This window comes from Monodon monoceros, unplaced genomic scaffold (genome assembly GCF_005190385.1).
Source record: "Monodon monoceros isolate NGI ecotype Baffin Bay Population unplaced genomic scaffold, NGI_Narwhal_1 Super_Scaffold_15, whole genome shotgun sequence".
Taxonomy (NCBI): domain Eukaryota; kingdom Metazoa; phylum Chordata; class Mammalia; order Artiodactyla; family Monodontidae; genus Monodon; species Monodon monoceros.
In genome coordinates, this window is record NW_021703771.1 from 72,464,387 (window position 1) to 72,477,172 (window position 12,786).

Below are 12,786 nucleotides of genomic sequence, written 5' to 3' on the forward strand. Positions count from 1 at the left end.
TTCTGTGTCTTTTGAGATTATCATACGGTTTTTCTCCCTCAATTTGTTAATATGGTTTATCACATCGATTGATTTGCATATATTGAAGAATCCTTGCATTCCTGGGATAAACCCCACTTGATCATGGTGTATGATCCTTTTACAGTGCTGTTGGATTCTGTTTGCTAGTATTTTGTTGAGGATTTTTGCATCTATATTCATCAGTGTTACTGGCCTGTAGTTTTCTATTTTTGTGACATCTTTGTCTGCTTTTGGTGTCAGGGTGATGGTGGCCTTGTAGAATGAGTTTGGGAGTGTTCCTCCCTCTGCTATATTTTGGAAGAGTTTGAGGATAGTTGTTAGCTCTTCTCTAAATGTTTGATAGAATTCGCCTGTGAAGCCATCTGGTCCTGGGCTTTTGTTTGTTGGAAGATTTTTAATCACAGTCTCAATTTCAGTGCTTGTGGTTGATCTGTTTATATTCCCCAAAGCTAGCCACTGGCTCATTTTCCTTGCCTCACTACCTGCCTTTGCTTCTGCTGTTGCCTCTTTGCTGATAGTTAAGGAAGCTCAGATTCCAGGGATGATCTCTGAACTCCTGTAGTAGTTATTTCATGATCACTTTTGAAGTTTTGACATTCTACCTTGTATTGTGATAACTTGTGGGCAAGCTCCTTGAAAGAAGGAAGCTCTTCAAATACTTTCCATCTCTACTGTGACACCTCTGCTGGGTACCCCACAGGAACCCTTAGGAAGTGTCTATTGATTCAATATATTTGCTAAGCAGACTATTCTTTTCTTTTTTTTTTTTTTTGCGGTACGCGGGCCTCTCACTGTTGTGGCCTCTCCCGTTGCGGAGCACAGGCTCCGGACGCGCAGGCTCAGCGGCCATGGCTCACGGGCCCAGCCGCTCCGCGGCGTGTGGGATCTTCCCGGACCGGGGCACGAACCCGTGTCCCCTACATCGGCAGGCGGACTCTCAACCACTGTGCCACCAGGGAAGCCCCAGCATATAGTTTCTTGTAGTAATCTCTCATGATCCTTTGTATTTCTGCAGTGTCAGTTGTTACATCTTTTTCAATTCTAATTCTATTGATTTGAGTCTTCACCCTTTTTTTCTTGATGAGTTTGGCTAATTGTTTATCAATTTTATCTTCTCAAAGAAACAGCTTTTAGTTTTATTGATCTTTGCTATCGTTTCCTTCATTTATTTCTGATCTTTATGATTTCTTTCCTTCTGCTAACTTTGGGCTTTTTTTGTTCTTCTTTCTCTAATTGCTTTAGGTGTAAGGTTAGGTTGTTTATTTGAGATACTTCTTGTTTCTTGAGGTAGGATTGTATTGCTATAAACTTCCCTCTTAGAACTGCTTTTGCTGCATCCCATAGGTTTTGGGTCATCGCGTTTTCATTGTCATTTGTTTCTAGGTATTTTTTGGTTTCCTCTTTGATTTCTTCAGTAATCTCTTGATTCTTTAGTAGTGTATTGTTTAGCCTCCATGTGTTTGTATTTTTTTTCCTGTAGTTGATATCTAGTCTCATGGCATTGTGGTCGGAAAAGATACTTGATACGATTTCAATTTTCTTAAATTTATCAAGGCTTGATTTGTGACCCAAGATATGATCTATCCTGGAGAACATTCCCTGAGCACTTGAGAAGAAAGTGTATTCTGTTATTTATGGATGGAAAGTCCTATAAATATCAATTAAGTCCATGTTGTTTAATGTATCATTTAAAGTTTGTGTTTCCTTATTTATTTTCCTTTTGGAGGACGTGTCCATTGGTGAAAGTGGGGTGTTTGTTCAAGTCCCCTACTATGATTGTGTTACTGTCAATTTCCCCTTTTATGGCTGTTAGCTTTTGCCTATGTATTGCGGTGCTACTATGTTTGGTGCATAAATATTTACAATTGTTATATCTTCTTCTTGGATTGATCCCTTGATCGCAATGTAGTGTCCTTCTTTGTCTCTTGTAATAGTCTTTATTTTAAAGTCTGTTTTGTCTGATATGAGAATTGCTACTCCAGCTTTCTTCTGATTTCCATTTGCGTGGAATATCTTTTTCCATTCCCTCACTTTCAGTCTGTATGTGTCCCTAGGTCTGAAGTGGGTCTCTTGTACACAGCATATATACAGGTTTTGCTTTTGTATCCATTCAGCCAGTCTGTGTCTTTTGGTTGGAGCATTTAATCCATTTACATTTAAGGTAATTATCAATATGTATGTTCCTATTACCATTTTCTTAATTGTTTTGGGTTTGTTATTGTAGGCCTTTTCCTTCTCTTGTGTTTCTTGCCTAGAGAAGTTCCTTTAGGATTTGTTGTAAAGCTGGTTTGGTGGAGCTGAATTCTCTTAGCTTTTGCTTGTCTGTAAAGGTTTTCATTTCTCTGTCAAATCTGAATGAGATCCTTGCTGGGTGGAGTAATCTTGGTTGTTGGTTTTTCCCTTTCATCACTTTAAATATGTCCTGTCAGTCCCTTCTGGCTTGCAGAGTTTCTGCTGAAAGATCAGCTGTTAACTTTATGGGTATTCCCTTTTATGTTATTTGTTGTTTTTCTCTTGCTGCCTTTAATATTTTTTCTTTCTATTTAATTTTTGATAGTTTGATTAATATGTGTCTTGGCATGTTTCTCCTTGGATTTATCCTGTATGGGACTCTCAGCACTTTCTAGACTTGATTGACTGTTTCCTTTCCCATATTAGGGAAGTTTTCAAATATAATCTCTTCAAATATTTTCTCAGTCCCTTTCTTTTTCTCTTCTCTTCTTCTTCTGGGACCCCTATAATTCGAATGTTGGTGTGTTTAATGTTGTCCCAGAGGTCTCTGAGACTGTCCTCAATTCTTTTCATTCTTTATTCTTTATTCTACTGTGTGGTAGTTATTTCCACTATTTTATCTTCCAGGTCACTTATCCATTCTTCTGCCTCAGTTATTCTGCTATTGATTCTTTCTAGAGAATTTTTAATTTCATTTATTGTGTAGTTCATCATTGTTTGTTTGCTCTTTAGTTCTTTTAGGTCCTTGTTAAACGCTTCTTGTGTTTTCTCCATTCTATTTCCAAGATTTTGGATCATCTTTACTATCATTACTGTGAATTCTTTTTCAGGTAGACTGCCTATGTCCTCTTCATTTGTTTAGTCTGGTGGGTTTTTACCATGCTTCTTGATCTGCTGCAAATTTCTCTGTCTTCTCATTTTGCTTAACTTACTGTGTTTGGCGTCTCCTTTTCACAGGCTGCAGGTTTGTAGTTCCCGTTGTTTTTGGTGTCTGCCCCCAGTGGGTAAGGTAGGTTCAGTGGGTTGTGTAGGCTTCCTGGTGGAGGGGACTGGTGCCTGTGTTCTGGTGGATGAGGCTGGATCTTGTCTTTCTGGTTGGCAGGACCACATCTGGTGGTGTGTTTTGGGGTGTCTGTGAAACTTATTATGATTTTAGGCAGCCTCTCTGCTAATGGGTGGGGTTGTGTTCCTGTCTTGCTAGTTGTTTGGCATTGGGTGTCCAGCACTGGAGCTTGCTGTTCATTGCGTGGAGCTGGGTCTTAGTGTTGAGATGGAGATCTCTGGGAGAGCTCTCGCCAATTGATACTACGTTGGGCCGGGAAGTCTCTGGTGATCCAATGTCCTGAACTCGGCTCTCCCACCTCAGAGGCTCAGGCCTGACACCCAGCTGGAGCGCCAAGACACTGTCAGCCACGTGGCTGAGAAGAAAAGGGAGAAAAAAAGAAAGAAAAATAAATAAATATATAAATAAAATAAAGTTATTAAAATTTAAAATAAAATATTATTAAAATAAAGAAATTTTAAAGTATTAAAAAAAGAGAGAGAGCAACCAATCCAATAAACTAATCCAATGATAACAAGCCCTAAAATAGCTAAACTAAGATAAACATAAAAATCAGAAACTAGTCAGTCACATACAGCAAACCCCAAGTCTACAGTTGCTCCCAAAGTCCACCGCCTCAATTTTGGGATGATTCTTTGTCTATTCATGTATTTCACAGATGCAGGTACATCGCGTTGATTGGGGAGATTTAATTCGCTGCTCCTGAGGCTGCTGGGAGAGATTTCCCTTTCTCTTCTTTGTTCACACAGCTCCTGGGGTTCAGCTTTGGATTTGGACCCGCCTCTGTGTGTAGGTCGCTGGTCGGCACCGATCCTCCATGCGGGAATCTCTCCACTTTGCCCTCCGCACCCCTGTTGCTGCGCTCTCCTCCGCGGCTCCGAAGCTTCCCCCGCTGCCATCCCCTGTTCCCGTCAGTGAAGCAGCTTCCTAGTGTGTGGAAACTTTTCCTCCTTCACAGCTCCCTCCCAGAGGTGCAGGTCCCGTCCCTATTCTTTTGTCTCTGTTTTTTCTTTTTTCTTTTGCCCTACGTACGTGAGGACTTTCTTGCCTTTTGGGAGGTCTGAGGTCTTCTGCCAGCGTTCAGTAGATGTTCTGTAGGAGTTGTTGTTCCACATGTAGATGTATTTTTGATGTATTTGGGGGGAGGAAGGTGATCTCCATGTCTTACTCCTCTGCCATTTTGAAGGTCCTCCTCTTTTTAGTTTTTAGTATTAAAGATTTTCTCTTTTAATGACGCATGCAGAGTCTGTACTGCACAATGTGAAGGAGTGCATTCATATTGTAATGAATGCTGGAATGCCGAAGCTCTGAATGCACTCATACACAGGCGTAAATCCTCAAGAAGAGATGAAAGCAGGTGAGAGATGTCAACAAACTACAGGGGTGCTCACAATCCAGCACTGATGTTGCAGAATGGACAGCATTCCTCCCAGTTGTGATACTGTGATCCAGGCTCCTTTCATTTGGGGTCTTTCCATTTTTCACCACATGGCTACTGAGTCTATTCTAGGAGCTTTCTCTAGTCCATCCAGCTCACCTTTAATTTATTTGATCAGAATCAGCACAGTGGATCCCAGGTGATGGTTTTTCACATGCACTTTTTGAAACTCTTGTCTCATCGGGTGCCGTGTGCAAAGGCCTTGCACTCAGCACTTCAGATCAGAGTTCCTCATGTGAAATGGCTATGCAGACAACTCAGCTTGTCTGGGATAAGCGCCACGCACAGCACTGCTATCCACTCTCTCTCTTTTTTTTTTTTTTTTTTTAGGTTCTTTTCCCATATAGGCCATTACAGAGTATTGAGTAGAGTTCCCTGTGCTATACAGCCGGTCTTATTAGTTATCTATTTTATATATAGTAGTGTGTATATGTCGATCCCAATATTCAAATTAATCCCTCCCCCCTTAAATAGATCAACATTTTGTATCTAATTTATTTTGAAGACTAGTCTAAGAAGTTATCTTGCTCTAGGTTAAAAATTCACTGGGTACTCTTGGGATGGCTTTGTAGTTAGTGATTACACTTGCTGTACGTTATTTTTAGAAAAACAGTGTTTCAACCTTAAAGAACTTTGAGGCCCCGCAATAGAGCAGACCCCAAGTTACTTCTTTACAAAGACCAGGCTCCCCTATGCTTACTCTCTTGGGCCTTCCTCCGGAACAGGGTAGGGTGGCCTTCTATTTAAGTTCCAGGCACTGCTAAGCCCCTCCCTTTTCATAAAATGTAAATCTAAGTCCTCCTCTCTTTGCCGTTGCAATGTTTATGACTGTATATCAGGCCAGCACATAAAATAACGAATTCCAATATTTATCAATTACACTGGGGCTAATATTAGAACAAAGTATATGAAGGATTGTTGAAGGAAGTGCAGTTTTTTGGTTTCTCAAAATCAGGGGTTTCTACAGATCCATAAATGCCTAAGATCTTCATATATGGGTTTCCATGTACCCTTCCTGTCTTCCTGAACATGAGCTTCAGTCAGGTTTTCAGGAGAGTTAGAAACCGCTGCTCTAGATGTTCTGTAATGTGTTCCCCAATCAAGCCAGAGTTGAGAACCTGACACGTGCCACTTTCCTCTGGCCCCCATGAAACCCATGGCTGAACTTACTCTAAGGATGTTATCAAAATATTGCTAATTCCATACAATTTTTTCTTATGAAAATTCATAGAATATATTTCTTTATGGCATTACAACTAGGAATAGATGTGAATGGATTGTTTTCCACGAAGAGTAATATACACTGTTTGTTAGCTGCTAGAAAGTTTAGGGCCAGACTCTTGACCCACCTCCTACATAAGCAGTTAGGACTTCACAACATATATTTTGTGTTCCTCGATATTGGGGTCTGAGAGATGGATGACTAAATAACACCCCTTTCCTCCTGCCTGGGTTCTAAACTATGTGAGAAATCAATACTGGAGACAGAGATGGAGGTCCAAATGTCAGCTTTATTACCAAGTAAAGCTGGGTGGGAGAACTCAGCTGCGGTGTGAGGAGAAATGGACCAGTAACATTCCATCCTGACTTCCACAGACTTGCCCATCGAGTCACAGATTGTGGCTGAAAGCCCTCGCCCTGCTCTACAGGAGGATGTGAAGTCTCTGCAGACAGGCACACTCTCCCCAGAGGAGAGAGCCTCTCAATCCTTTATCCCAAAGGCACAATCAGAAAAACCATCTGGCCCTGGAACCTGGCTTACCTCCCCGAATGAGGGGCTGGGGCAAGAGGCAGGAGCATGGCTCTATGGAGACCCTCCCATATGGGGAGGGGAAGCCGTTACCCCCAACACTGACCTTTCTCCTTTTTTCTTTCCTACCTTCATTCTCCCTTTGCCCAATTTCCTTAACTGTTTAGCTAATTGCATCATATATATTATTGTAAAATTCTTTACATTCTTTTTGGAATAGCTTGGGTCAAATAATTTGACTAAAGAATTTCTTTTAAAATCATAGGAATCCTAATATTTTTCTGGCATGAGATAGCAAGACCCCACGCATTTAGAGTGCTTGAAGAGGAAGGCACCAGAGGAGTCTGGAAATGAGCAAATTTTTTTCCGGGGCCTCTGTGTGCCTTGTCTATCTTTAATACCAGCTTTTTAAGCTCTGGCTTTTAAAAACCCAAAGAGATCTATACTTCAAGCCTATTAACATGTGTCGCCTCAGAGTAGCTATAGTTAATATCTTTAGTGAAGACAGATATTACAAAATGTTCTATCACAAACCCACTTTGTACAGGTAACAAAAAAATAAAAAATAGATAAGCTGGTCTTCATTAAAATGAAAGATTTTTGTGCATCAGAGAAAACTATCAACAGATAAAAAGACAACCTACAGAATGGGAGAAAATATCTGCAAATCATATTCCTGGTATATATGTAGAATATCCAGAATATATTAAAAAAAATACCAACTTAACAACAAAAAATTAAACAATCCAATTCAAAACAGGCAAAGGACTTGAATAGACATTCATCAAGAAAGGATATATACAAATGACCAACAAACACATGAAAAAGATGCTCTGCATCATTAACCATCAGTGAAATGAAAATCAAGACCACAATGAGATACCAGTTCACACTTACTGGGATAGCTACAATTTTTTGAAAATGGAAAATAACAATTGTAGAAGAGGATTTGGAGAAATTGGGACCTTCAGACATTGCTGCTAGGAATATTTAGTGTTTCAGTCACTGAGGAAAATAGTTTGGTGGTTCCTCAAAGAGTTCAACATAGAATTACCGTATGAACCAGCAACTCCACTTCTAGGTAGAATCCCAGAAAAAATGGAAAACAGGGACTCAAATGAAGACTTTTACAGAAATGTTCATAGTAGCACTCTTCACGATAGCCAAAAGGTAGAGAAACCCAAATGTCCATCAATGGATATATGGATAAACAAATTATGGTACTTTCATATAATGGAATATTATTCAGCCATAAAAGCTAATGAAGTACTGATACATGTTACAAAATAGATGAACCTTGAAAACATTATGTAAGTGGAAAGAAGCCAGACACAAAAGGGCAAGTATTGTGTGATGCCACTTATATGAGGTACCTAGAATAGACAGATTCATAGACAGAAAGTAGATTAGAGGTTACCTGGGGAAGGGTGGGAAGAGGAGAGGTATAAGGGAGCTATTGTTTAATGGCTACAGAGGTCCTGTTTGGAGTGATGAAAGAATTTTGAAAATAGTGGTGATAGTTGCACAGCATTATGAATGTAATTAATTCCACCAAAACGTACACTTCAAAATGTTTAAAATTTTGTCATATAAATATATATATAACATATAAATTGCATTTTTTTTTTTTTTTTTTTTTTTTTTTGCGGTACGCGGGCCTCTCACTGTTGTGGCCTCTCCCGTTGTGGAGCACAGGCTCCGGACGCGCAGGCTCAGCGGCCATGGCTCACAGGCCCAGCCGCTCCGCGGCATGTGGGATCCTCCCGGACTGGGGCACGAACCCGCGTCCCCTGCATCGGCAGGCAGACTCCCAACCACTGCGCCACCAGGGAAGCCCTATAAATAGCATTTTATGTTATTAAGTGTTAATATTAAATTATACAAATTTTAGTTATATATTTTACCACAATAAAAAAATAACCATTCAAAATTGACAACAGTTAAAATTGTATTTAGGGAATCTAACATTCCTTCCTTTACTTTTCTCAGCAGACACCTTGCTGAAATAGTGAAATGCAATGGCGTTTGTATCAAATTAAACTTTAACTAATAGATGTCGATATTTTAAAATAAAAAACCAAGATGATTAGCAAGCGGCGAGACAGCTTTTTTCTGTGCTTCCTTCTGAAAGTAACAGGAAATAAAAATGAAAAGCAGGTAGATTTTACTGCCCAAAAGAATGTAGAGGGGCTTCCCTGGTGGCGCGGTGGTTGAGAATCTGCCTGCTAATGCAGGGGACACGGGTTCGAGCCCTGGTCTGGGAGGATCCCACATGCCGCAGAGCAACTAGGCCCGTGAGCCACAACTACTGAGCCTGCACGTCTGGAGCCTGTGCTCCGCAACAAGAGAGGCCGCGATAGTGAGAGGGCCGCGCACCGCGATGAAGAGTGGCCCCCACTTGCCGCAACTAGAGAAAGCCCTCACACAGAAACGAAGACCCAACACAGCCAAAAATAAATGAATAAACAAATGTGGGGTTTTAAAAAAAAAAAAGTATAACTTATAGTTACCATTGAATTGTGGTCAAATCTCATTATTCACATCCCACGAAAGGGATGTTAGCTAGTTTTAGTCAACTGGTGTTGATATTAACACGTGGAATACGGTGAAATCTTTCCCAATGTTGTTGGGAAGCCATTTACCCCTTCTATTCCTTGAATGTTTAGTTTCTTTCCTTAGGAGCTGCCAGTATTATGCAGGTAACACAGGACCGCACCATCATCCCCTTTAAGCTGCAGCATTGCAGACAACGGCTCACGTGCAACCCTGCTTCTTTTGCAGAGCATAGGAAACTTGGAAACATGACTGTGACCGTGAAGAAGACCGTCCCCTCTCCTGAGGCTGTGCAGATTCTCTACCAGCGAATGCGATACGAGTACGAGTTCTACCACTACGTCAAGGAGCAGTTCCACCTGCTGAAGCGCAAGTTCGGACTGAAGTCCCGGGTCAGCCACCCCGTGCTGAGACCCCAGTTCTTCCTTCCGACCCCACTGGAAACAGAGGAGCCGATTGATGACGAGGAACAGGACGATGAGAAGTGGCTCGAAGATATTTATAAGAGGTGATGCCAGCTCTGTGTTGCCTCCAATGGCTTAATCTCCCTTTCCAGAAAGTTTTTTGTTTGGGGAAGAAAAATCCTTAAGGGACGAAATTAATGCTAGGCAGCATTAAAAAGAACAAAACGTTCCCACAGGTTGGGGTCATTGGGAGATGCCCGGTTTTGCGGGTTTTATTTGTTTGATTTTATTCTGTGTTTTTCCGGCTCCTTGGGTCCTTCTGAGGTACACTACATGGCTCCATCACAAGGCACCTCGTCATAAAATAGCTTTTCTTCCCCTAGCATAAACGAGAGAAAGCGGAGAAATAGAGCCTATAGCCCAATAACTTATCATCTGTAAGATGACCTATAAAAATATTACCTCAGTGGTAGGAAACATCCAGACTTGTGTATTTCAGTAGAAACACAAAACCAGTTCAGAGACCAGGGAATCTACTCTAGAAGGATCTAAGAGGAGAAGGTCAGACAGATAAGGACATCAGAAGGAAGGATGTCCCTGGGTAAGTGGTTTCTGCCCACATGGGTAGAATTCTGCCTCTGGTCCATCTCAGGGGACAGTTTCACCAAGAGCAGCACACTTATTATCTCTGAAAGAGCAAGTAGGCTTGTGCCACACCCTTCACCAGTCCAGAGCCTTGAGTACCTCTCAAGGTCAAAGCGCACAGCAAACTCCACTGAGACATTTCATTTCCAAGCACCATTCTGACAGATTTCAAAGTAGCATAGCCAGGAAAAGAGTTTGTTGGCTGTGTAAAGAAGAGCACAGGCAAGACAGATCAACTCTGGAGGACATGTGGCCTAGGAAAATGGCATGGCTGTGTCCTATGCACCCTATATGAAGCATGTCTCTTACCAGCATTGCTTTAACTGGAAACCCAGGAACCAATTTAGCTCTGACATTTGTGACTCCTGTGGCATAAGTTCCAAGTCTGACCACAGACGATGCACGATCTATCAGGCACACCCCTGGCCAGCTGTGTCCCAAAGTAGCTGGTATCTTTTACCTTCTAATCCCTTAAGAGGTACTTGTTTTTGGTGTTTTGGGGGCTCAGAAAGGGATACTGAGTTCTGTGCAGGCAGCAGTCGAAATACAGTTCCACTTACTATGGAAGCAACTCCCTGCTGAGAACCCTTACTAGGACATCGGGAAGAGAAGCAGGAGCTTCTGGGTAAGAGACTGCTTGGCTAGATTTATGAGTAGTTGTCTGCCCCCAAAGTGATCTGAGTAGAAGTCGGGCAGTTCCATTCCTCCAAAATATCTCTTCCCCATCCCATTCCCATCACCTGCCCATCTCCGTGATGCCTTGGTTCAGTCATTAGAAATCTATTTCTTTGGATTTGAGATGTTTTCATCTTTGACCACCCCCCGCCCCGAAAATACACATACTCTTGGGTGGATAATATATAGCCAGCTGAGAAGCAGGGGTGCAGGTGCTGGTGACAGGCAAGGTACTTGGGACAAATTTTGTCTCCTTCATGTTTTTTCCCCTAGAGCCAGCCCTTCAAGAGCACTAGCAAAGTGTGAGTTGGGAATACTTAATAGTAAATAAGACTCTGACTTTACACAAGATACACATTTTCTGCTTTTCAGAAACCACCAAGTCTCTCTAGAATTTTTTCTTCGTTCACTAAAATTGGACGGTAGCCAAGATATAAAGCAAGTCATTTGGAACCTGTCAAGTGTGCACTAAAGCTACTTTATTATGAGATGTATTGAGAAGGCTCCACCCCGCAGGAGTCCAGTGAAGGCTGGGACCACAGAGGCACAGAGTCCAGCATTTGGCCACTTGTGGGCCTCCTTTCTGCCTCAGAGAACTGGGGCAGGGAAGTGATGAAGGGAAATGTTCTTAGAAGAGGAAATATCCTTTGTCCTGTTTAGAGAGACCAGGGCCCTACCGTTAGGCTTACTTTAAAAATCACCCCGGAGAAGAGCTATCATACTCAACAACAGAGCAAGAGCTGCTGCCTGGTACCTTGTGAGTCCATTCCTTTGAAATCGCATATAAAGAACGATCGTTAGTTTACACACTGTGCAATCTCATTATCTGAAAATAAGGCCTGCTAAGTGTCCTCTGGTGTTGTCAGCACATCAGGACGATTCGTCATTAAAAAAGTGCATCCTCTCAGTGCAAGTTCACATGGGCACTTCTACCTGTGTGTTCAAAGGCATTTATTGTCAGCAGTGATCATTATAACGTCACAGCGAACGAGGCTGGCTGATTTACTTACAGGGCCTTAATGTAATTTTGCCCCAACAAACAGCCTCTAGGCCCTAAAAGTCGAGGCACTTCATCAGTTTATCTGGCACACACGACAACGTTTCTTTGGCCCTGAGCCCAACACAGTTTGTACTTCATGAAATATATTGTACATTTTACATAGTTTAATTTAAAAAATACATTTTAAGCTGGTAGATCTTTGACTGCCTTATTTATTATAAGCTTTCAGCACATTCCAAGGTTTTAGTTACTCAGGAAGGAGTTAATTAAAATGATTTTATTTTGGTCTGATGGATGTTTTTTAAAAGGAAAATTATTATTATGAACCTTCAGCCTACTTTCCTTGAGTGCCGTAAAAGTGCTTGTAAATTGTTTTGTTTTTTTTTTAAGAAGAAAACATGGTGTTTGACATTGATGGAAATTCAAAAATATATATGGAACTGAAACATTAGCTTAGCTAAAATAAAAGCAATCTGTGTTTGACATGAAGTGTTCCTTAACTTATTCATTACCCGTATAAATAAATGAATATAAATAAGTTGAAAATTTTTCCATTCTGTCGATAGCTGGAAATAAAGGTGCCTGCAGATCCTCACTGCCCCCTCAGCCTTCTTAGTAGGCCAAGCTTCTTCCTTAAGATGTGATTTTGGGAACGATGTATTTTTAACAATCTAGAAACTCTTATAATTAGATGATAAACACCTGCTGGCTTTGTTGCTACGTGCACTGGTTGGTTGGGTGTCAGGGTGCTTCGTCGGAATCCCCAGCCATGATAGTGGGGTATCTATGCTGCCCACCTGCAGTCACGTCGCTGTGAAAATAAGGCTGTGCCATCCCACGTCGCTCGGCGAGTACTCTGATCTCCTTCTCAGACATGTAGAGCCTCCAAAGGTGGCTGATTCTAACCTCCCAAGTGAGCAGGCTCTAATCCAGAAATGCTCTTCCTGAGAAGTTTCACTGCTGCATCAAATGGAACTCACAGAGAGAGAGAGGGAATCCCCATGC

The 12,786-nt window shown here is 41.6% G+C and overlaps 1 protein-coding gene across 1 annotated transcript in view; it reads left to right on the top strand.

Moving 5' to 3' along the window:
• Nucleotides 1-12,370, top strand: part of UST (uronyl 2-sulfotransferase) — a 291,582-nt gene extending 279,212 nt beyond the window's left edge. Inside the window, exon 8 of the mRNA XM_029223457.1 lies at nt 9,286-12,370. Within this exon, the coding sequence (XP_029079290.1) occupies nt 9,286-9,569 (284 nt within the window). The 3' untranslated portion in view covers nt 9,570-12,370. The remainder of the gene's footprint in view (nt 1-9,285) is intronic.
• The last annotated feature ends 416 nt before the right edge of the window (nt 12,371-12,786 follow it).